Source organism: Oncorhynchus masou, chromosome 32 (assembly GCF_036934945.1).
Source record: "Oncorhynchus masou masou isolate Uvic2021 chromosome 32, UVic_Omas_1.1, whole genome shotgun sequence".
NCBI lineage: Eukaryota > Metazoa > Chordata > Actinopteri > Salmoniformes > Salmonidae > Oncorhynchus > Oncorhynchus masou.
In genome coordinates this window covers 10,901,993-10,927,478 of record NC_088243.1, presented here as the reverse complement: position 1 = coordinate 10,927,478, position 25,486 = coordinate 10,901,993, and the positions used below count along the sequence as shown (strand labels likewise).

Sequence of the window (25,486 nt, the reverse complement as noted above, 5' to 3'; positions counted from 1 at the left end):
AAGACCTCTCCCACAGCACGAACCCGAGGGGGGCGCCAACCCGGACAGGAAGATCACGTCAGTGACTCAACCCACTCAAGTGACGCACCCCTCCTAGGGACGGCATGGAAGAGCCCCAGTAAGCCAGTGACTCAGCCCCTGTAACAGGGTTAGAGGCAGAGAATCCCAGTGGAGGGAGGGGAACTGGCCAGGCAGAGACAGCAAGGGCAGTTCGTCGCCCCAGTGCCTTTCCGTTCACCTTCACACTTCTGGGCCAGACTACACTCAATCATAGTACCTACTGAAGAGATAAGTCTTCAATAAAGACTTCAAGGTCGAGACCGAGTCTGCCTCTCTCACATGGATAGGCACACTATTCCATAAAAATGGAGCTCTATAGGAGAAAGCCCTGCCTCCATCTGTTTGCTTAGATATTCTAGGGACAGTAAGGAGCCCTGCATCGTGTGACCGTAGCGTATATGTAAGTATTGTCATGACGTTGGCCTGATGGGGGAGGTTTATGACCACCATAAATAACCCCCCCCCCCCGTTTCTCTCTCTCTACTCTATAGAGTTGACTCTTGAAAAGCCCTTTGTTAACATAGAGATTCTGGGAACATCATAAGGTGGGAGCCATATTTTGGTAATCCAACCAGTTGGGAATATGCGTTGGTACATAATGAACATGATGTCAGATCAGTTGGCGTCTGAGACATGATTACTGATGACAGGACTACATAAACTGTATCTTGGAAAATCTACACATTCTAATTATCAGATTCACATGGATTGTTGTGCAATTTAAATGTTGAATTATGAAACTTTGTGAAAAGATGAAATGTAATTTTTAGCGTCTTAATGAGAGAACGGTTTGTCATAAGACCCCACTCGACTCACTCAGAGGCCCCGCCCATGTGAACAGACATGGGTTGTAAATGATGAAACTCGCCCTTCTTTCACCACTATATAAACCTGTTGACGAAAATTCAACTTCCTGTTCCAAGGACATGAGGACTTGCGGTCCCCACAATAAAAGGACAAAGACCACCTACAGAACTAAGCCAACCTCAGTGTGAGCTCTGGTTGAACGACAGGAACCGAACAAAATTAGCATTGAATCTCAACGTGAAGGTGACGACCTACACACCCGAATGATGAATTTCGACTATACCAGCCAGAATATAGCATGAGCATATAGCATGGCTACTTGGTATGAACTTTGAACTCTTATTCACTAAAGAAGTGATACCCTCTCCGCCCGCTAAACATGTGCTAGGAGAGGACGGACAGAGTATCCATTCTACCATGCTCCAGTTCACCACTAGACATTCTTCAGAGGACCAGAGATCCATGCTGGACCAACCCGCCTTCTATCTACGACTAATCTACCGAAGCACAGCTCAGAGTAAATACACTGCTCAAAAAAATAAAGGGAACACTAAAATAACACATCCTAGATCTGAATGAATGAAATATTCTTATAAAATATTTTTTTCTTTACATAGTTGAATGTGCTGACAACAAAATCACACACAAATTATCAATGGAAATCAAATTTATCAACCCATGGAGGTCTGGATTTGGAGTCACACTCAAAATTAAAGTGGAAAACCACACTACAGGCTGATCCAACTTTTGTCCTTAAAACAAGTCAAAATTAGGCTCAGTAGTGTGTGTGGCCTCCATGTGCCTGTATGACCTCCCTGCAACGCCTGGGCATGCTCCTGATGAGGTGGCGGATGGTCTCCTGAGGGATCTCCTCCCAGACCTGCACTAAAGCATCCGCCAACTCCTGGACAGTCTGTGGTGCAACGTGGCGTTGGTGGATGGAGCGACACATGATGTCCCAGATGTGCTCAATTGGATTCAGGTCTGGGGAACGGGCGGGCCAGTCCATAGCATCAATGCCTTCCTCTTGCAGGAACTGCTGACACACTCCAGCCACATGAGATCTAGCATTGTCTTGCATTAGGAGGAACCCAGGGCCAACCGCACCAGCATATGGTCTCACAAGGGGTCTGAGGATCTCATCTCGGTACCTAATGGCAGTCAGGCTACCTCTGGCGAGCACATGGAGGGCTGTGCGGCCCCCCAAAGAAATGCCACCCCACACCATGACTGACCCACCACCAAACCGGTCATGCTGGAGGATGTTGCAGGCAGCAGAACGTTCTCCACGGCGTCTCCAGACTCTGTCATGTCTGTCACATGTGCTCAGTGTGAACCTGCTTTCATCTGTGAAGAGCACAGGGTGCCAGTGGCGAATTTGCCAATCTTGTTGTTCTCTGGCAAATGCCCTAAAAATTGTCAAAGACCCCAGCCAGCCCAGTCATAGACTGTTCTCTTTACTACCGCATGGCAAGCAGTACCGGAGTGCCAAGTCTAGGACCAAAAGGCTTCTCAACAGCTTTTACCCCCAAGCCATAAGACTCCTGAACAGGTAATCAAATGGCTACCCGGACTATTTGCATTGTGTCCCCCCCCAACCCTTATTTTACGCTGCTACTCTCTGTGTAACATATATGCATAGTCACTCTAACTATACATTCATGTACATACTACCTCAATTAGCCCGACTAACCCGTGCCTGTATATAACCTCACTACTGTATAGAGCCTCTCTACTGTATATAGCCTCGCTACTGTATATAGCCTCGCTACTGTATATAGCCTCGCTACTGTATATAGCCTCGCTACTGTATATAGCCTCGCTACTGTATATAGCCTCGCTACTGTATATAGCCTCGCTACTGTATATAGCCTCGCTACTGTATATAGCCTCGCTACTGTTATAGCCTCGCTACTATTATAGCCTCGCTACTGTATATAGCCTCACTACTATTATAGCCTCGCTACTGTTATAGCCTCGCTACTGTTATAGCCTCACTACTATTATAGCCTCGCTACTGTATATAGCCTCTCTACTGTATATAGCCTCGCTACTGTTATAGCCTCGCTACTGTATATAGCCTCGCTACTGTATATAGCCTCGCTACTGTATATAGCCTCGCTACTGTTATAGCCTCGCTACTGTATATAGCCTCGCTACTGTATATAGCCTCGCTACTATTATAGCCTCGCTACTGTATATAGCCTCGCTACTGTATATAGCCTCGCTACTGTTATAGCCTCGCTACTATTATAGCCTCGCTACTGTTATAGCCTCGCTACTGTATATAGCCTCGCTACTGTATATAGCCTCGCTACTGTATATAGCCTCGCTACTGTATATAGCCTCGCTACTGTTATAGCCTCGCTACTGTATATAGCCTCGCTACTGTATATAGCCTCGCTACTGTATATAGCCTCGCTACTGTATATAGCCTCGCTACTGTATATAGCCTCGCTACTATTATAGCCTCGCTACTGTATATAGCCTCGCTACTGTTATAGCCTCGCTACTGTATATAGCCTCGCTACTGTATATAGCCTCGCTACTGTATATAGCCTCGCTACTGTTATTGCCTCGCTACTGTTATAGCCTCGCTACTGTATATAGCCTCGCTACTGTATATAGCCTCGCTACTGTATATAGCCTCGCTACTGTTATAGCCTCGCTACTGTTATAGCCTCGCTACTGTATATAGCCTCGCTACTGTATACAGCCTCGCTACTGTTATAGCCTCGCTACTGTATATAGCCTCGCTACTGTATATAGCCTCGCTACTGTATATAGCCTCGCTACTGTTATTGCCTCGCTACTGTTATAGCCTCGCTACTGTATACAGCCTCGCTACTGTTATTGCCTCGCTACTGTTATAGCCTCGCTACTGTATACAGCCTCGCTACTGTTATTGCCTCGCTACTGTTATAGCCTCGCTACTGTATATAGCCTCGCTACTGTTATTGCCTCGCTACTGTTATAGCCTCGCTACTGTATACAGCCTCGCTACTGTTATAGCCTCGCTACTGTATATAGCCTCGCTACTATTATAGCCTCGCTACTGTATATAGCCTCGCTACTGTTATAGCCTCGCTACTGTATATAGCCTCGCTACTGTATATAGCCTCGCTACTGTATATAGCCTCGCTACTGTTATAGCCTCGCTACTGTATACAGCCTCGCTACTGTATATAGCCTCTCTACTGTATACAGCATCGCTACTGTATATAGCCTCGCTACTGTATACAGCCTCTCTACTGTATATAGCCTCGCTACTGTTATAGCCTTGCTACTGTATATAGCCTCTCTACTGTATACAGCATCGCTACTGTATACAGCCTCGCTACTGTATACAGCCTCTCTACTGTATATAGCCTCGCTACTGTTATAGCCTCGCTACTGTATATAGCCTCGCTACTGTATATAGCCTCGCTACTCTTGGTGAATGCTGTTTTTTAGTTAGCTGCACGACAGTATCAAAAATACATTTTGGATTGTTCTTATACTCCTAAATTAAATTGTAAAAATAGGATGATCGCGCAGCAGTGAGTGCTCTTCTATACTGCACAGTACTGTCTTTCCAAGCTAGTCGGAAGACTTCCAGTTTGGTGTAGCGCCATTTTCATTCCAATTTTCTGGAAGCTTGCGTCAGGGCTTTGGCATTTTCTGTATACCAGGGAGCTAGTTTCTTATGACAAATGTTTTCTGTTTTTAGGGGTGCAACTGCATTTAGGGTATTACGCAAGGTTAAATGTAGTTCCTCAGTTATGCTGTTAACCGATTTTTGTACTCTGACATCCTTGGGAAGGTGGAGGGAGTCTGGAAGGGCATCTAGGAATCTTTGAGTTGTCCGAGAATTTATAGCACGACTTTTGATGATCCTTGGTTGGGGTCTGAGCAGATTATTTGTTGTGATTGCAAACGTAATAATATGGTGGTCCGACAGTCCAGGATTATGAGGAAAAACATTAAGATCCACAATATTTATTCCATGGGACAAAACTAGGTCCAGAGTATGACTGTCACAGTGAGTGGGTCCAGAGACATGTTGGACAAAACCCACTGAGTCGATGATGGCTCCGAAAACTTTTCGGGGTGGGTCTGTGGACTTTCCATGTGAATATTATAGTCACCAAAAATTGTAATATTATCTGCCATGACTACAAGGTCCGATAGGAATTCAGGGAACTCAGTGAGGAACGCGGCCAGGAGGTCTATAAACAGTAGGTTTTAAAAAGTGATTGATTAGGCTGCATAGATTTCATACCTAGAAGCTCAAAAGACGAAAATGCAGTAAATTTTTTTTTTTTTTTTGTAAATTTAAATTTGCTATAGTAAATGCTAGCAGCATCTCCGCCTTTGTGGGATGCGCGGGGGATATGGTCACTAGTGTGCCGAGGAGGAGAGGCCTCATTTAACACAGTAAATTCATCAGGCTTAAGCCATGTTTCAGTCAGGTCAATCACATCAAGATTATGATCAGTGATTAGTTCATTGACTATAACTGCCTTGGAAGTGAGGGATTTGACATTAGGTAGCCCTATTTTGAGATATCACAAACTCTTCTTTCAATAATGGCAGGAATGGAGGAGGTCTTTATTCCAGCGAGGTTGCTTAGGCGGACACCGCCATGTTTAGTTTTGCCCAACCTAGATCGAGGCACAGACACGGTTTCAATGGGGATTGCTGAGCTGACGACACTGACTATGCTGGTGGCCGACTCCACTAAGCTGGCAGGGTGGCTAACAGCCTGCTACCTGGCCTGCACCCTATTTAGCAATGAATCTGCCGATAGGAACATCGAAAGACGCCTAATGGCTCTGTTAAACAAGGACAACCATATCTACATGCACAAACATCCATAGTGCGATCAGTATAACACAGAGCTTTCGAAATGACACAAAGCAGGACTACATTTATTTTCAAGTAATTAAAGAGCAGCAGTAAAAAAATAACAATATATACAGGGGGGTGCCGGTACAGAGTCAATGTGTGGGGGGCGCTGATTAGTTGCGGTAGTATGTACATGTATGTAGAGTTATTAAAGTGACTATGCATAGATGACAACAGAAAGTGGCAGTGAAGTGGGGAGGGGAAGGGTAATGCAAATAGTCTGGGTAGCCATTTGACTAGATGTTCAGTGGTCTTACGGCTTGGGGGTAGAAGCTGTTTGAAGCCTCTTGGACCAAGACTTGGCACTCCAGTACCGCTTGCCGTGCGGTAGCAGAGAGAACAGTCTATGACTAAGGTGGCTGGAGTCTTTGACAATTTTTAGGGCCTTCTTCTTACACAGCCTGGTATAGAGGTCCTGGATGGCAGGGAGCTTGGCCCCAGTGATGTACTGGGCCGTACGCTCTACCCTCTGTAATGCCTTGCGGTCGGAGGCCGAGCAGTTGCCATACCAGGCAGTGATGCAACCAGTCAGGATGCTCTCCATGGTGCAGCTGTAGAACCTTTTTAGGATCTGAGGACCCTTGCCAAATCTTTTCAGTCTCCTGAGGGGGAATAGGTTTTGTCGTGCCCACTTCACGACTGTCTTGGTGTGATGGACCATGTTAGTTTGTTGGTGATGTGGACACCAAGGAACTTGAAGCTCTCAACCAGGTCCAACGCAGCCCCATTGATAAGAATGGGGTCGTGCTCGGTCCTCTTTTTCCTGTAGTCCACAATCATCTACTTTGTCTTGATCACATTGAGGTAGAGGTTGTTGTCCTGGCACCACCCAGCCTGGTCTCTGACCTCCTCCCTATAGGCTGCCTCATTGTTGTAGGTGATCAGGCCTACCACTGTTGTGTCATCTGCAAATGTAATGATGGCGTTGGAGTCGTGCCTGGTCGTGCAGTCATGAGTGAACAGGGAGTACACGAGGGGGCTGAGCACGCACCCCTGAGGGGCCCCTGTGTTGAGGATTAGCGTGGCGGATGTGTTGTTACCCACACTTACCACCTGGGGGCGGCCCGTCATTCATATTGCACTGTACTGCCTTACCTATGTATTGTGAATCCATGAATTGGGAGTCTACTCATCGACACCCACAGAACAAATCTGTTTAGCGTTTACATAGAATGTCATATTTAATATTAGCATTGCAGCTCTTATTGTGGGACTTGACTACCCCATTTTATTGATCCACAATCCATAGGTAAGGTTGTGCAGTGCAATATGAATGTCAAATATACATAATAGTTTGACTGGTACGCTTAATGTGGCTCACTTCACAGTGGTTTCAGAATCCAGCAATATTGAGCTACGATGCTCATATTAGTGTAAACTCTTCACAGTTGTGTTCCGTGGGTGTCACTGATACCCCATTTCATGAATCCACAATTCATAGGTAAGGCTGTAGTGAATTATAAGTATACCACCAATGCAATTGTAAAATCTAATACATCCACAGTGCAATCAACTGATTTTTGTTGAATTTATATAACTTTCCAAACTTGTTTAACATTATCTAGTCTAAATATGGCAAGATTCCACTATTTGTATCAATGAAAATTAGGGACCTTTATTTTGAAGGTCGAACCGCAAATTCCACTATTGTGGCTAATCCTTATTTTGGCTAGCCTCACATAGGTTAGAGGACCGACTCGTTTGTGTTGGCTTGTTGCCAGGAGCGCGCAACGGTCAGATTTGAGCTGCATTCAGAGTCGCACTGTTAAAAAGTTCTACATGGTCTGATTAAGGTCTATTGACCGACATCTCAGCTACTATTAAAATAAATTAGAAGGAAGTGTGCCGAGTCTTTCTCCCGTTTCTCCAGTAGATTCTGCCTCATCTCTTATATATTGTTTTGTTGTAAACATGCTCATGCACTTTATCAATGTATATATTTGCGGCTGTGTGTACAACAGGTGACACGCACCCCATAGAGATAGAACACTCTAGTGCCCAGAAGCCCATTTTAGTATGGGCAGTGTCCATTGAGGACTTTCACCATTTTGAAGTAGTCAACTGGGTGGGACTAGCTATGAGTTAAGGAAGGATCATCAGGTGGAGATCAACCAATGAATTATACTCCTGAGCAAACATTCCATAACTGAAGGTGTCAGTAAATGTTTCCAACCTTTGCTTTATACCTGATCAAACACACTAGGTGACAGTGTGGACCCTTTCAGTTAGTTTGCCAACTCATAGAAGTAGAAAAAGCAGAAAACTGACTACTTCAATGGAGATGACCTCAATATACAATGATGCTCTGTCGAAATAAATATATGGCGCTCCCCCACCCATAGACTGGCTACGATAAACACTCATTATTTGGCGTCCATTGCATGTGGTGGTTGGTTCCAATTGGATTGCGATGAGGAAATACAAAATGTTCACAAACATGAGTTACATCAGACTTGGTAAGGATTTATAATTTAATTTCTAACTGATTAGAACTAATTCGACATACTGCTTATGTCAAATAGCAGAAGTTTTCATTCACAATGGGATGACAGAGCACACCTCGCTGGGACATCCAGTTTGACCATCTCAAACTGGCTACTAGTCCTGAATGTGGCATTGTGTACAGCATATAGTCACGCATATTTATATAGTCAAAGAACCTAAACGTTCCTGATCTGTCACGAATGTTGAATGTAATTGAACTTACTCAGCTGATTGACCGTGGGGCTGGGACCTCAATTATAACCTTTAGGTAAATGTCTGCAGCAACAATTTATGAAAAGTCTGCGCACCTACGAATGTAATGAGATTCAAAAAATTGGCGCACACCATAGATACGCATTTTCGCCGTTATAAATCAGAACAGTCTTAAAATTGTGTGAACGAGCTTTAAAACTCCGCATGGAAAACGCCCTCCATTCATTTTCCATTGTCACGTTCCCCTCCAAACATTTCATGAGGTTTAATTACGTGACGCATGAAAAAGTATGTCAATTTACTCAATTTACCTGGTAAAATAAAAAATACAAATAAATTATGAACTTGGTGGTGAATGTGCTGATGAGCTTGTTGTTGCTTTACAATAATATTATTCTGGTGACATAATGATTGATGCTTGGCTGCCATTTGACAAATACAAATAATATCGCTCTTATCCATAATAACATCATAATGTAGTCTACCCGCACTGTATCTGCGATCTATTGGCTGGAGCGCATGAGCCAACACCAGAGTGGGCACATTCGCTACAAAACTCAGAGTTGAAAATGCAATGAACCCCATTTAACTTGTATTTTTCATTTGGTACATGGGAATTTAACGGGAATGTATGTATGTGTACTACTTCATCGCGCACAGTTTTTTATCCACAACAAGTCAGTTTGATGGCAACACATCTCTGGTTGGATAATGCGCTTATTGATATATGCAGATTTTAGAATATTCGTATGAAAATCTGTCGCAAATTGGATGGAAACCTAGCTAATAACCAATGGCGTGTATTCATGGACGCCAGGTGCCCCCAAATATTTGACCCCCCCCCCAAAAAAATATATACAAGTCGGGAAGTTTACATACTTAGGTTGGAGTCATTAAAACTCGTATTTCAACCACTCAACACATTTCTTGTTAACTATAGTTTTGTCAACTCTGTTAGGACATCTACCTTGTGCATGACACAAGTAATTTTTCCAACAATTGTTTACAGACAGATTATTTCACTTATAATTCATTGTATCACAATTCCAGTGGCTCGGAAGTTTGCATACACTAAGTTGATTGTGCATTTAAACAGCTTGGAAAATTCCAGAAAATTATGTCATGGCTTTAGATGCTTCTGATAGGTTAATTTACATTATATGAGTCAGTTGGAGGTGTACCTGTGCCTCTTTGCTTGACGTCATGGGAAAATCAAAAGAAATCAGCCAAGACCTCAGAAAAAAAGTTGTAGACCTCCACAAGTCTGGTTCGTCCTTGGGAGCAATTTCCAAATGCCTGAAGGTACCACCTTCATCTGTACAAACAATTGTACGCAAGTATAAACACCATGGGACCACGCAGACGTCATACCGCTCAGGAAGGAGACGCGTTCTGTCTCCTAGAGATTAACTTACTTTGGTGCGAAAAGTGCAAATCAATCCCAGAACAACAGCAAAGGACCTTGTGAAGATGATGGAGGAAATGGGTACAAAAATATCTATATCCACAGTAAAACGAGTCCTATATCGACATAACCTGAAAGGCTTCTCAGTAAGGAAGAAGCCACTGCTGCAAAACCATAATTTAAAAAATGCCAGACTACAGTTTGCAACTGCACATGGGGACAAAGATCGGGAAGGCTTGCAAGCCGAAGAACACCATCCCAACCGTGAAGCATGGGGGTGGCAGCATCATGTTGTGGGGGTGCTTTGCTGCAGGAGGGACTGGTGCACTTCACAAAATAGATGGCATCATGAGGCTGGAAAATTGTGTGGATATATTGAAGCAACATCTCAAGACATCAGTCAGGAAGTTATAGCTTGGTCACAAATGGGTCTTCAAAATGGACAATGACCCCAAATAAACTTCCAAAGTTGTGGCCTCAATCCTGTAGAAAATGTGTGGGCAGAACTGAAAAAAGAATGAGGAGTGGGAGTCCCCGGTGCACAACTGAGCAAGAGAACAAGTACATTAGAGTGTCTAGTTTGAGAAACAGACACCTCACAAGTCTTCAACTGGCAGATTCATTAAATAGTTATCGCAAAACACCAGTCTCAACGTCAAGTGAAGAGACGACTCCGGGATAAAAGAGTGCTTTCGATAACTATTTTTTGCAATTATAATTTATGTTTTTTTCCATCTGTTTTAAGTGGCAACCTATCATATTGTGTTGTGCATACTTTTTTATCTTCTCATGATCAAGGTAGCCTACTACGTATAAGCATTGGTTTGTTCCTAATTTAGTTTTGAACAAAAACAGTCTCATATGCAAGATATATATTTTTGTCATATATCATCAAAGAAATGATATGAAAGTATATATCATATGGATGACCATATATTTAAAAAAATATGTCCATTGCAAAAGTTGAACGCACTGACTAAGTCGCTCTGTCTAGAGTGTCTGCTTAATGTAATTGTAAAAGTGGTAGCCTAACACACGAGGCTGCTGAGGGGAGAACAGCTCATAACAATGGCAGAACGGAGCAAATGGAATGGCATCAAACACCTGGAAACAATTTGTTTGATACTATTCCGCTCCAGTCATTACCACGAGCCCGTTCTCCACCAACGTCCTGTGTAGCCTACCATCCACATATCTAACTCGGGGAGGCAGGGTAGCCTAGTGGTTAGAGCATTGGACTTGTAGCCGGAAGGTTGCAAGTTCAAACCCCTGAGCTGACAAGGTACAAATCTGTCATTCTGCCTCTGAACAGGCAGTTAACCCACTGTTCCTAGGCCGTCATTGAAAATAAGAGTTTGTTCTTAACTGACTTGCCTGGTTAAATAAAATAATTATTTTTTTGTATTCCCAGGTTAATTGTGACCCGCCCTGAATTCTACTCAAAATGTGTTCCATTCCTGGATTGCCAATTCCAGGATCCCAAGTCACAGTTCTCATTACAAGGGTAAACCTAAATCCTATCTGTTCTCTGGTGGAATTGTGGGGAAACTTTGATCAACAAAGGCAACATGCTTACCAGCAAATGAGAAGGGGAGTTCAGATTCCCAGACAGAGGTTTTGTGAATCAGAAGGAAACCCTGGAGACTTGTGTCTAGCTCATCTGAATGTAACCTGGCACAGAGCTAGGATACTTTCTAGACATGGGCATCATTACAATGTGTTTCTCATTGATGAAGGGAGAGCTCATGTTGCTACAAACAACACCTTAGCATGGGGTCAGAATGACTGTTTTCTTTTACCTCCAGAAGTGGAGTTCTGTGTTCTTGCCAATGTATCCCCCTTATCCCATGAAAACAAATGGACTCCAACAGCCTCCGATTTTTTGGAGTCTCTTTGCGGCAAAACGGTCAATGGAATGGTTCAGGATGTATTGATGCCAGACAGAACAGTCCTCCTTAATATTCCGATCATTAACAAACATATGTATGAAGTCGGCTTTGCCAGAAAACTCCCCAGTGACAAGTTCAAACAACTTGTTCTATCGTCTCTGAACTTTCCAAAGAGTCAGGTCTCCTCCACGGAGACATTGCCACCTACAGTGTCACACAAACGGACTGATACTGGGAGAGAAATTGAGAAGTTTCAACAATTCTTCTATCCAGAACTGCTAACAGACTTCATTGAGACTGTGGAAGTTACAGAGGTGATAAACCCACACCGTATCTTCTGCAAACTCTCAATTTTCTCTCAGGAGCTGAAGAAACTCTCTGAGCAGATTAATGAATACTATGAAGGAAGATCTACTTTTTGCAAGGCCAGACAGACTGCCTCAGGTGCTCCATGTGCAGCAAGAGGGAGCAATGGCAAGTGGTATCGATCTCTGCTACAGCAGGACATTGGATCAGAGAGTGCTGTGAAAGTACTACTTGTCGATAATGGGAAGACGGACTTTGTCCATGTGGTTGACATCAGACCACTGCCTGCCAAGTTCTTCAGAATGCCAGTTGTAACTTATGTTTGCTCCCTCCACGGTATTGAGGACAGAGGCATTGGATGGACAGTGGATGAAATCAAGTATCTGAAATCTGTGCTGCTGCACAAGACTGTCATTGCCAAATTTGAATATCACAACTTGTCAGAGGGCATCAACTGTGTGACACTCTATGGAGACGACAATGTAAACATCAACAATCTTTTTGGAGTGAAAGAAAGATGTCTTCTGGAGTCAGAGAGGCCTCCACCACGAGTCACAGAGGAAAGCTTTGCCACAGACATACAAAACAGTGTGCATCCCCTTACCACTCCACACTTTCCATCAGCAACAGAGACTGTCCTCAATGAACATTGGTTCCAGGTAGGAATCACCTTGGAAGTCAAAGTATCTTGCATTGAAAGTCCGGCAAAATTCTGGTGCCAGATGGCACAGGAGAGTACAAGTCTTCAGATCCTTATGCAAGAAATGCAGTATCATTATACTTCCAGTCCTCCACAGCAAATTGATGGAGACATTTGTGTTGCTCTGCATCATGACAATGGTATGTGGTACAGAGCACGGATTGTTGAGAATGATCAGTCTCCCCATGTAGATGTGCGGTTCATAGATTACGGACAAACCAGGCGTGTCTCTCTGCAGGACTTGCGCCCCCTGGACCCAGTGTTTCGAAGACTGAAGACCCAGGCCTTTCAGTGTTTCCTGCAGAATCTGAACAGTCCTACAAGTCCTGCTCCAGCAGAGTGGAGTGATGCTGCCTCATCGGAGTTCCAGAAGTTTGTAGAGTCAGCAGTGGAATCTAATGTAGGATTGAAATGCACCATACATGCAGTCATGCGTGACACCCAAGGCTTGGTGATTAATATGGTAGATATTGAAACACCAGTTCAAAGCGCATGCAAACTTCTGGTTCAGAAAGGAGTAAAGGCCCCAGCACCTCTAAAATCTCCTCCACTTTCTTCTGCCCCGCCCGACACGGAAAACTTCTCATTACACAACATTGAAGTTGGAGGGAAAGAGAAGGTGTGGATAACTAGTGCAAAAAGTGTTGCTCACTTCTATGGCCAGCTTGAAAGAAATTCTCATGTGAATGACAAATTGACAAAAGATCTTCAACATTTTTGCCACCAACCACTGCAGAGCACAAACTGTCCTCAATCACTAGAAATGGTTTGTTTTGCTAAATACACTGATAACCAGTGGTACAGAGGACAGATTAAAGCAACACATCCAACCCTTGAGGTTCACTTTGTGGATTATGGGGACACAGTCACATTGAGTCAATCAGACATCCTTCCCTGTCCTGTAGAAGCCGTCTCGCTCATGTCAGTTCCTGTGCAAGCTGTTCCATTTGGACTCTTTGGTGTTCCAGAAGATGTATCCCAAGAGGTCAACCGCTGGTTTGAAAAGCATGCCACAGACCTGCGCTTTACTATCATAGTGGTGGCTAAAGACTCTGGTGGAAAGCTTTTAGTTGAACTGTATGACGGAACAACACATATAAATGAGATGGTGAGAGAGAAGCTAAAAGAGGCGAGACCGGGAAAAGAAATAATTTTAGTCCAATCGCCTTCTCTGAGCTCTAAACTATCAACTACTTCAAGATGCACAGATCAATTTCAGACCAAATGTAATTTGCCAGAATGTGTGCCAATGCCAACATCTCAGGATTGGGCTGCGAGGGGGACGGTAATAAAGCACAGTAGCACTGCAATGTGTTTCACATCTCCGCAAAGAAGAGCTGGACAGTCTACTCCTCATCAGCAGTCACTGTTGGACAAACCTGAAAAGAAGCCCATGGTTGAACATGACGGACAGATGTGTCGTTTCTCCAAACTCACAGACCTTCCCTCAAGATCCTTGAAACCAGGGTTGGTAACAGAGGTGTATGTTTCACACTGTAACAGCCACTCTAGTTTCTTCATTCAGTTGACAAAGGATGAAGATGATATATTCTCTCTTGTGGAGGAACTAAATGGCTCACAGTCATCTTGTGATGCCACTCCAGTTGACTTGAACGAACTGCAGCTCGGTGACTTGGTGAATGCGGAGTATCCCGAAGACAGCTCATGGTATCGTGCAGTTGTTAGGCGCAAACCTGGGAATGGTACCGTTCATGTTGAATTCATAGACTTTGGAAATGAAGCAATTATTCCATCCGTGAAAGTGAAACAACTCGACAAGCAGTTCATAGAATATCCCAGGTTCAGTACTCACTGTGTACTTAGTAGAATAACTAATGCTAACAACAAAGAGACATGGGAGGAAGATGTCACATCGATGATCAAAAAGGCTACAACAACAGAAAACGCTGAGAAGAAACTGGCATGCACATTCATGAAGGAGACCGGATCAGTTTGGGAGGTCAGTCTAGAAGATCAAGGTATTGTGTTGGCACATTCGTTAGTTGAAGCTAGTCAAACAGGCAGAGCAGATGTATCACAACTGTCTTGTTCAGGTGAAAACACGATTCCCCTGCTGTACAAGAAGCCAAGCGTTTCCCAAAACCAGGCTTTAGATGTCTATGCATCCTCTATAGTTGCACCTAACTACTTCTGGTGTCAACATGCAAACTCTGAGGAACTTTACAGGATCTCAAGAATTGTTCAAGAGTTTGTAAACTCTGCCCTGCAGGACCCTGTCCTAATGGATACCCTGAACCCCAGAAGTCCTTGTCTGGCTTTCTTTGCTGAAGACAACCAATGGTATCGAGCTCAGATCATTCACAAAACTAATGATCTTTTCACTGTTCTTTTTGTGGACTATGGAAATGAGTCCGAAGTTGATCTCAAGGCGATAAGGTCAATTCCACCTCTGCTACTAGAGAGCACCCCTCAGGCCTTCCTGTGTTCTCTGGCTGGAGTTGAGCACCCAGAAGGCGCCTGGGATAACAACACTGTTGATGAGTTTTACCAGCTTATCGTTGACAAACCACTGAAAGTTACAGTTCAGAAAATGTATAATGATCTGGAAAGTCTCCCCACACAATACCAGGTCAAAGTGGAGTGTGAGGAGCATGTTATCAACGACTTGATGAGGAGTTACTTGCATTGCTCTGATTTGCATGTCCACAGCAAAACAGAGTGTGCTGACGAGCTCTTCTCCTCTGACATGACCATTTCAAATGAAACCTTGAACCGGTCTGAGTATAAACGTCTTACACAAGAAATAACTCCCAAATTGAATTACACTGAGGTTCCAGTGATGGATAGATCACCAAGCATCACGCAATGTTCAGGAGACACTCTGGCAGTCAGGACAATCTCTTATAATGGTCTTGCAGGAGTCTCCTCAAGTGGATCCAATGTTCCTTCCGAGAGTGTCCCCAAACTTGAAACTCTTCCAAAACGATCAATAAAACCAGGTTGGGAAGCAGATGTCTATGTTTCACAATGCAACAGTCCATCAAGTTTCTTTGTTCAATTAGTAGAGGATGAAAAGTGTCTGTTCTCTCTTGTGGAAAGTCTCAATTCTGACCAATCAGATGGTGTTGCACTCAAGAACGTTGCCAATCCGCAGCCAGGGGATCTGGTGAAATCTGAGTTTCCAGATGACTGTTCCTGGTATCGTGCAGTCGTTCTAGAAACAAATGGAGAAGACAAAATTCATGTGCAATACATAGACTTTGGTAATGAAGCATCCATTTCACCCCTCAAGGTTTGCAGGCTGGACACCCAGTTCCTGGAGCACCCAAGATTTAGCATCCATTGTTCTTTAAGTGGACTTGTGGACACTAAATACAAAGGATTGGAGCAGGAAATTAGTTGCCAGTTCAAAAAAGTTGCAGGTGCGGACAGTGCAAGGAAATGGGAATGTAAGTTCATCAAAGACACCGGATCCACTTGGGAGGTCTGTCTGGACCAGAACATCATACTAACAGATTCACTAAATATGTGTTGTTCAGCTGGAGACTCTGCTCACCTTGGCCGACAAAGCCCAAGTTCTGGATCTTTGCCATCCCAGATAGAGAGGAGTGACAGAGAACATAATACATTGCTGCAATTCTGGAAACTGGATATATTCCTGGGACAGACTTTGGATGTGTACGCCTCCTCCATAGCGGGCCCTGGTTATTTCTGGTGCCAGTATGCAAACTCTGAGGAGCTTGCTGAAATCTCTAAAGTGTGTCAGCTCATTGGAAACTCTGAGCATAAGGACACAGTCCTCATGTCTACCCTGAGCCCTGGAAGCCTTTGTCTGGCTCTCTTTGCCGAAGACGAGCAATGGTATCGAGCTCAGATTGTTAGCAAAATGGATGTTATCTCTGTTGTCTTTGTGGATTATGGAAATGAGTCAGAAACTGATTTGAAGTCTTTGAAGTCTGTTTCACCTCAGCTACTAGAACACCCTCCTCAGGCCTTTCTGTGTTCCCTCGCTGAATTTGAGAACTCAGAAGGCAGCTGGGATGACAATGCCCTTGATGGGTTTTATGAGCTCCTTGCTGATAAGCCGCTGAAAGTGACAGTTCAGGACATGGACAATAATAACAAGCTCCCCATTCCTCAGTACCAAGTGAAAGTAGAGTGTGAGGAGCTGATTGTGAATGACTTCATGAAGACTTGCTGGAGAAGCTCCCCCACCGAGTCTCAATCAGGTTTGTAAATGTTCTCAACTTTTTATTGAGAGTTGTACAGTGATCCACTTCTGAGTAAAGGGTATGTAGTATTTCACTGATGTCTCCATAGAATGCTTGTGAGTTAATTTGAACTCTTCGCTTTTTGTTCTGTTGACGGTTACCTGTGCTTCAGATTAAGTTTTTAAACTTTTGAATTCTAATATTGTTTAGTAATACTACTAAACATACATACATACATACATACATACATACATACATACATACATTTCAAATGTTAAACTTTATTATCCCATTGGGAATTTTAGTTTGCAAATAAAAAATAATGCCCCACATTGTAAAGACAAAATCAATCAATAATCTCAAGTCAATCATTAGTATACATTATATGCATGTACATTATAAATAATGTAAATTCATGTTTCTTCCCTTTCAGAGGAAGCGGCTAATCATTGTCACTGTCAACTGGAAGAAACTGATGATTGAATCTGGTTTGGTCAGATTTTAGTCCTAATTTGCATCAAGACTTTAGAAGTGATGAAGTTGTTGGATCCACAAGATTGTATATGTTAGCACATTGTAGACATTAATGGCTGCAAACAAATCTACAGGGGTGGCAGGTAGCCTAGCGGTTAAGAGCGTTTGGTCAGTATCCGAAAAGTCACTAGTTCGAATCCCCGAGCGAACTAGGTGATATCTGTTAACAAGCCCTTCAGCAAGGCATTTTACCCTAATTGCTCCTGTAAGTCTCTCTGGACGAGCGTCTAATAAAATGTAAGAAAATGTGACTATTTTCAGATTCAAAATACCATGTAATGTTTTTGTACCTGTTTGAATATGTTATGTGGTGAATGATCTTGATTGAATGATCTTGTTTTATTTGTGGTGTCTGGGATTCCCACTTGTTGTTTCTCCCCCCAAACGTTTACATTTGGAGTTTTCCTATGCCAGTGATCTGTGTTATCTTTGTCCATGTGACTGACTAGTTTTCAATATAACTGCTACTAAACTTAATGCACTTGGAAACAACAGGTTTTGAAAAGCTTGTAGATGGGAATTTCAAAGAATGTTTCAATGACCGTGTTAGTATCTGTCTTGGAATGTCATGACATTGTACCTCGTTTGGAATTAAAAGCAATAAAATGGGACTGAATGCATTATCAAAATTATTGTTTGTAGTTTTATACTCAAGTTCAAATAGCCTACTTTTGGTCAGTTTGTTGCCATAATTGTCAAACATTTTTGCATAGTAGTCATGTATGAATTAGATTTCCCTTTCACGATTAGAAGGATCAATTAACCCAAATCCAATTCTGCCTTGAACCAGGAAGTTTTACTTCCTCCTTCCTGCACCAATCTAATTTTAATCCTTGAGGGAGGAGTGTACAAGTAAACACATCAGGAAGTAAAAACGAATTGGGAATTGAGCTAATGTGTAAACCCCCCCCAGTCCACCAGTGGGCAAACATACTTACTGGTTCATTTTTGCCCTGCTGATGGGTCAGTTTTGCATTTCCCCACTAATGGTTAAGGGTTGGGGAAGGGGAAGCTGATGCTGTAAGACAACCCTCTTGTTTTGTTGAATGTTGCTTGGCAACCTCTTTTTTTCCCCCCCAATCGTTAGAAATGACAGAGTTGCACCAGGCAGCTGCTGCTGGAGACTTTGATCTAGTGGAGGAGATTCTGAACAAGAAGAAATGTAACCCCAATCACAGAGACATAGACTGGAACTACAAGACACCGCTTCATTGGGCAGCAGCCAAAGGTAGTTGTCTTTAGAAGGTTTGTGTCCACTAAACAAGAGGGCTGCATTCAGCAGGGTATAATGTTGTGGAACTTTAAGCTAGAAATATATTATAGAACAAACATATAGAACAAACATGCTGTTTTATAGAATGATGTGCTGTTTTATAGAACAAACATGCCTCTCTGACATGTAGAATAAGGAATCACATGGGTTCTGTTTGACATGTCTATTTGCAACGTTCCACAACGTTTACCTACTGAAGATGGTGCCCTATTCCCTATATAGTGCACTTCTTTTGAACAAATTTGTGCACTATTTAAGGAATAGAGTGCCATTTGGGGACACATCATTTATCAAATAATGCTTATTATGAACTGCATTGTGTGACTCTTTCTTGTGTTTTATTTTTTAAATACGTTATTGTCACATTTAGTCCCTGTTTTCCAGGACAGACAGAGACTGTTAGAATTCTGGTGGAGCACGGAGCCAGAGCCTGCCTGAGAACTGATAGTGGATGGACACCTGCCCACTTTGCAGCCGAGGCTGGGAGACTTGGAGTGCTGCGCCTGCTCCACTCATTACACGCCCCCATAGACAAAGAGGACTTCTCTGGTGATAAACCAGTAAGAATAGCAGAAGTCTATGGACATAATGACTGTGTTCGATTTCTTGAAAGGTATGTATTGTCAGTGGTGAAAAGTACCCAATTGTCATACTTGAGTAAAAGTAAAGATACATTATTTAATTAACCTTTATTTAACCAGGCAAGTCAGATAAAAACAAATTCTTATTTTCATGATGGCCTAGGAACAGTGGGTTAACTGCCTGTTCAGGGGCAGAACGACAGATTTGTACCTTGTAAGCTCGGGGATTCAAACTTGCAACCTTTTCATTACTAGTCCAATGCTCTAACCACTAGGCTACCCTGCCGCCCCTCATAGAAAATGACATAAGTGAAAGTCAGCCAGTGAAATACTATGTGAGTAATAGTCTAAAGTATTTGGTTTTAAATATACTTTAGTATAGAAAGTAAATGTAATTGCAAAAATATACTTAAGTATCAAAAGTATAAATAAAGTAAAAGTATAAATAATTTCAAACTGCTTATATTAAGCAAACCAGACGGCACAATTGTCTTTGTTCTTTAATTTACACACTACAACACGCAGACATAATTTACAAACAAAGCATTTGTGTTTAGTAGGGACGACCAAGGATGTGAGTGGACCGTTTTCATGTACTGCTAAGCATTCAACATGTAACAGGTACTTTTCGGTGTCAGGGAAAATGTATGGAGTAAAAAGTACTTTATTTTCTTTAGGAATGTAGTGAAGTAAAAGTTGTCAGAAATATAAATAGTAAAGTAATGTACAGATACCTCCAAAAACTACTGAAGTAGTACTTTAAACTATTTTAATTAAGTACTTTACACCACTGTGTTTCGTATATTTATAGTATATTTATTCAATTTCGATGATTTAAAAAATATATTTTTCTTTTACTCTGCTCTGACACATTTAACATACATTTAAGTCATTTAGCAGACGCTCTTATCCAGAGCGACTTACAAATTGGACACGCAAACGTTTACTGCTGTGGTTAATTGATTCTCGTCTCCTAAAAATGTGGGTAATGAATTGTGATTGATATTAGAATAACTTTCCCTCTTAACAGACTTCTTTTAAGTGTAGTTTAAGTACAGTAAATACCACTGCTCCACAGCTTCATTTCTATTATGTCTAAGGGGATATGTGTGATGTGTGATGTCGTACATGTCATTATTTATTTCTGCATCATGCACAATAATATATGATTCACTGCTTTATTTGAATGATGTGTGAGGGGATCAATGGCCGTGTCCGAATACCGTTGGCCTGCTTGCGTTCTTAGTAGTAGTCATTTTGGGTGTACGAAAAAAACGTGAATAGTAAAATGTGAAATTCAGTAGGCTTTAATTGCCAGGATGTCATACTCTTTCGGCTTTGCATCTAGTCAGGGACCGACTTAGTGATTTGGAGACTCCAGACAGAGGCCAGTATGAGACCCCCCCCCCTCCCTCAACTGTAAAAATGTTACCTTTTAATGTGAACCAGTCATGTTTTCATTTGACGATTCCCTTCAAAAAGTAGGGCACTTTGGCATGTTCATCCCAAAAGAATTCCAGCCTCTGAACTGTGAACACGCCCGTTTTCCTTCAATTCCAGCCTCTGAACTGTGAACACGCCCGTTTTCCTTCAATTCCAGCCTCTGAACTGTGAACACGCCCGTTTTCCTTCAATTCCAGCCTCTGAACTGTGAACACGCCCGTTTTCCTTCAATTCCAGCCTCTGAACTGTGAACACGCCCCTTTTTCCTTCAATTCCAGCCTCTGAACTGTGAACACGCCCTTCAATTCCAGTTTTCCTTCAATTCCAGCCTCTGAACTGTGAACACGCCCGTTTTCCTTCAATTCCAGCCTCTGAACTGTGAACACGCCCGTTTTCCTTCAATTCCAGCCTCTGAACTGTGAACACGCCCGTTTTCCTTCAATTCCAGCCTCTGAACTGTGAACACGCCCGTTTTCCTTCAATTCCAGCCTCTGAACTGTGAACACGCCCGTTTTCCTTCAATTCCAGCCTCTGAACTGTGAACACGCCCGTTTTCCTTCAATTCCAGCCTCTGAACTGTGAACACGCCCCTTTTTCCTTCAATTCCAGCCTCTGAACTGTGAACACGCCCGTTTTCCTTCAATTCCAGCCTCTGAACTGTGAACACGCCCGTTTTCCTTCAATTCCAGCCTCTGAACTGTGAACACGCCCGTTTTCCTTCAATTCCAGCCTCTGAACTGTGAACACGCCCGTTTTCCTTCAATTCCAGCCTCTGAACTGTGAACACGCCCGTTTTCCAGCAATTCCAGCCTCTTCAACCAGCCTCTGAACTGTGAACACGCCCGTTTTCCTTCAATTCCAGCCTCTGAACTGTGAACACGCCCGTTTTCCTTCAATTCCAGCCTCTGAACTGTGAACACGCCCGTTTTCCTTCAATTCCAGCCTCTGAACTGTGAACACGCCCGTTTTCCTTCAATTCCAGCCTCTGAACTGTGAACACGCCCGTTTTCCTTCAATTCCAGCCTCTGAACTGTGAACACGCCCGTTTTCCTTCAATTCCAGCCTCTGAACTGTGAACACGCCCGTTTTCCTTCAATTCCAGCCTCTGAACTGTGAACACGCCCGTTTTCCTTCAATTCCAGCCTCTGAACTGTGAACACGCCCCTTTTTTCCTTCAATTCCAGCCTCTGAACTGTGAACACGCCCGCCCTTCAATTCCAGCCTCTGAACTTGAACACGCCCGTTTTCCTTCAATTCCAGCCTCTGAACTGTGAACACGCCCGTTTTCCTTCAATTCCAGCCTCTGAACTGTGAACACGCCCGTTTTCCTTCAATTCCAGCCTCTGAACTGTGAACACGCCCGTTTTCCTTCAATTCCAGCCTCTGAACTGTGAACACGCCCGTTTTCCTTCAATTCCAGCCTCTGAACTGTGAACACGCCCGTTTTCCTTCAATTCCAGCCTCTGAACTGTGAACACGCCCGTTTTCCTTCAATTCCAGCCTCTGAACTGTGAACACGCCCGTTTTCCTTCAATTCCAGCCTCTGAACTGTGAACACGCCCGTTTTCCTTCAATTCCAGCCTCTGAACTGTGAACACGCCCGTTTTCCTTCAATTCCAGCCTCTGAACTGTGAACACGCCCGTTTTCCTTCAATTCCAGCCTCTGAACTGTGAACACGCCCGTTTTCCTTCAATTCCAGCCTCTGAACTGTGAACACGCCCGTTTTCCTTCAATTCCAGCCTCTGAACTGTGAACACGCCCGTTTTCCTTCAATTCCAGCCTCTGAACTGTGAACACGCCCGTTTTCCTTCAATTCCAGCCTCTGAACTGTGAACACGCCCGTTTTCCTTCAATTCCAGCCTCTGAACTGTGAACACGCCCGTTTTCCTTCAATTGTCTTGGGATGAAAGCGGTGCAGGAGCGGACTTTTTTTCCAAGTCGGTCCATTAGACAGAAATTCCCAAATTACATTATGCTATAGAGACACCTGATTATTCTCTGCTAAGGTTTCATACACATTTTGACAGATGGAATTTCATGACTTTTCGATGACTTCCCATGACTTTTAACCAAATTTCCATGACCAATAATTGGTGGTATCTATATAGCCTACATGAAAGTCTGCATAAATGTGGTATTGACACTAGAAGGCTGCTGTTCACTGATCCCATGTAGATCTACTATCTCCTGCCATTGTGCATAGCATGGAAGCTATTTGTCAATGAGGCAATGTTTTGGAAAAATTACGTCCTCGGGAATTATACTGAACATAAATGCAACATGCAATAATTTGAAAGATTTTACTGCGATAACAGTTCATAAGGAAATCAGTCCATTGAAAAACAGTCATTAAGCCATAATCTATGGATTTCACATGACTGGGAATACAGATACAGTATGCATCTGTTGGTCACAGATACCTTAAATAAAGGTAGGGGCGTGGATCATAAAACCAGTCCGTATATTGTGTGACCACCATTTGCCTCATGCAGTGCAACACATCTCCTTCGCATAGAGTTGATCAGGCTATTGATTGTGGCCTATGAAATGTTGTCCCACTCCTCTTTAATGGCTGTGCGAAGTTGCTGATATTGGCGGGAACTGGAACACGCTGTCGTACACGTCGATCCAGAGCATCCCAAACATGCTCAATAAGTGACATGTCTGGTGAGTATGCAGGCCATGAAAGAACTGGGACATTTTCAGCTTCCAGGAATTGTGTACAGATCCTTGCAACATGGGCCTGTGCATTATCATGCTGAAACATGAGGTGATTGCAGCGGATGAATGACACAACAATGGGCCTCAGGATCTTGCCACGGTATCTCTGCATTCAATTTGCCATCGATGAAATGCATTTGTGTTCGTTGTCCGTTGTTTATGACTGCCCATACAATAACCCCACCATGGGCCACTCTGTTCACTATGTTGCCATCAGCAAACTACTCGCCAACACATGCTATCAGACAGAGTGCATAAAAAAAACAAGTTTAGTGTGGAATTACCTGTATGCTTTAAAAAAAAGTAGAAATGAATTATTGACATCCATTCATTTTTCGGCTCTGTACTGGGTTACTATCAGATGAGTCCCGTGACACTTGTTGGGTCATATTAGTGTGTAGCCCAAATGCTACAGTCGTTTGTGAGAAGATCCATTTTCGGGATGTTTCTTGGACTGATGAACACCGCTGTCGCTCTGCAACCTTCCACCACAAATGCGGAAGGCCGACTTTGGCGCATCATAGACAATAAAGTGGCGGATACCGGGGATTGAGACACAGCCCATACAAAAAAACATATCTCTAGTTTAACAGATGGATTTTAAAAATATTTATTGCAGCTGATAATCAGATGAGGTAATGATGCTTTCAATACAACATGTGGAAAAAAAACTAGGTCAAATCATGACGTCTGTGATTTTCAGGTTGAAGCTCTAGAAAGAGGCCTGAGTTACCGAGTTGGATGACCGTTCAAAAAGATCTTTCCCAGTCGGAGCTCGTTCTTTTTTCCCTCCAGTTTCCAGTTGTCTTTCCTTGAATGCATTGAAGTCGGTTGTCAGAGATTTCCGAGTTGTTTTGAACGCGGTATAAGAGGATGTGCTGAACCACAATTAACTAATGAATGAACTAATGTCAGGAAGCAATGCAATTACGCATTAGATGACGCATTCTCAGTAAGGGTGAGTGAGTATAGCAGCGTATGTTAATATTAGTTGTTTAGTGCATAAATGTTTACTAAACAGTATGTTCTAAATCCTATGTAGTATGATTAGGACGCGTGCAGTTTTAGTCAGTAGCCTAGTAGGCAAGACCGATTTCGGACACGGCCATCATTGTAGATTCCCAAATTGAACTATATTCCCTTCCCATGGCTCTGGTCAAAAGTAGTGCACTTTGTAAGGAGTAGTGTTACTTTTAGGATGCAAGCCCATGTTTGTTATGTGCAGTAGATTACTTCCTGAATGTGATTGTCTGCATCATATTTCAGTGCAGAGCCAGAGTGCAGGACCTACCGCCAGATGGCAGTGTTAAACAGCTTTCCCTTGGACGACACGGACAAGGAATGGGAGGAGCAGAGAAGATTGGAACTAAACAGGACTGCAAAACAAGGGATTACCACACCTCATTAACAAAAACATTATTGGGAAAACAGCTAATATAGTTTACCCGAACCAATTTTTAAAATGTTACACCACGAAGCCCTAGTTGCATTTGGCAGAAAAATACAGACATTACATACATTTCATTGGCCATACAGTATGAAAAACTGTTCTGGACACTTACGATAGATACAAACAGGTGTAGGTTATACATTATGCAATTCATTTTCCAAATGATTAATTCCTGTTATGTAATTTTCCATTCTACATAACATCTAATATATAGGCTATATTACAACAGAAAAATAAGGCCACAATTCTAATAAATGATACATGTAGGACATTGCACATACTTTCTCAGTGTCAGAATTTCAGTTGATTAGTATGGGGTTTAAATTAGATGTAACCTAAGCCTAGATGAATAAACAGTATAGATATACAACGTATCTAAAAAAAAAAAAGAAACAATTGTCAAAATGGATTAAAATATCATTTCGTCTTCATCGTGGATGCCAGTTTGGAACTTTCACTCACTGCTGATTGTACCTGCTGGTGAAGAGTGAAATAGATAAATAATCAATTAGCTATGACATTACATCCAGTTGGTTTAGACAAATAAATTGTGATTTGTA

The 25,486-nt window shown here is 42.8% G+C and overlaps 4 protein-coding genes across 4 annotated transcripts in view; 3 read left to right on the top strand and 1 right to left on the bottom strand.

Annotated features, from left to right (window-relative positions):
• Positions 1 to 11,300: 11,300 nt before the first annotated feature.
• On the top strand, positions 11,301 to 15,682 carry LOC135526895 (tudor domain-containing 6). The gene is made up of 2 exons (XM_064955563.1): positions 11,301 to 15,487; positions 15,631 to 15,682. Exons 1-2 carry the CDS (start codon positions 11,301 to 11,303, stop codon positions 15,680 to 15,682), a joined length of 4,239 nt encoding a protein of 1,412 aa, XP_064811635.1.
• A 556-nt stretch (positions 15,683 to 16,238) lies between these two features.
• LOC135526894 (tudor domain-containing 6-like) lies at positions 16,239 to 16,949 on the top strand. Its single transcript, XM_064955562.1, has one exon. The coding sequence runs from the start codon at positions 16,239 to 16,241 to the stop codon at positions 16,947 to 16,949; it is 711 nt and encodes a 236-aa protein (XP_064811634.1).
• A 1,592-nt stretch (positions 16,950 to 18,541) lies between these two features.
• Positions 18,542 to 24,884, top strand: LOC135525557 (ankyrin repeat domain-containing protein 66). Its single transcript, XM_064953243.1, has 3 exons — positions 18,542 to 18,685; positions 19,115 to 19,343; positions 24,743 to 24,884. The coding sequence occupies exons 1-3, from the start codon at positions 18,547 to 18,549 to the stop codon at positions 24,882 to 24,884; spliced, it is 510 nt and encodes a 169-aa protein (XP_064809315.1). The 5' UTR covers positions 18,542 to 18,546.
• adgrf3a (adhesion G protein-coupled receptor F3a) overlaps positions 24,071 to 25,486 on the bottom strand; it is a 29,852-nt gene continuing 28,436 nt past the window's right edge. Inside the window, exon 17 of the mRNA XM_064953242.1 lies at positions 24,071 to 25,403. Within this exon, the coding sequence (XP_064809314.1) occupies positions 25,344 to 25,403 (60 nt within the window). The 3' untranslated portion in view covers positions 24,071 to 25,343. The remainder of the gene's footprint in view (positions 25,404 to 25,486) is intronic.

Excerpts from the sequence above, each read along its gene's own strand:
- LOC135526895 (XM_064955563.1), top strand. The coding sequence starts at position 11,301 with ATGTGTTCCATTCCTGGATTGCCAATTCCAGGATCCCAAGTCACAGTT. Across the intron at positions 15,488-15,630 it reads TCAAATGAAACCTTGAACCG|GAGTCTCCTCAAGTGGATCC; the intron begins GTCTGAGTATAA and ends ATGGTCTTGCAG.
- LOC135526894 (XM_064955562.1), top strand. The coding sequence starts at position 16,239 with ATGTGTTGTTCAGCTGGAGACTCTGCTCACCTTGGCCGACAAAGCCCA.
- LOC135525557 (XM_064953243.1), top strand. The coding sequence starts at position 18,547 with ATGACAGAGTTGCACCAGGCAGCTGCTGCTGGAGACTTTGATCTAGTG. Across the intron at positions 18,686-19,114 it reads TCATTGGGCAGCAGCCAAAG|GACAGACAGAGACTGTTAGA; the intron begins GTAGTTGTCTTT and ends CCTGTTTTCCAG. Across the intron at positions 19,344-24,742 it reads TGTGTTCGATTTCTTGAAAG|TGCAGAGCCAGAGTGCAGGA; the intron begins GTATGTATTGTC and ends ATCATATTTCAG.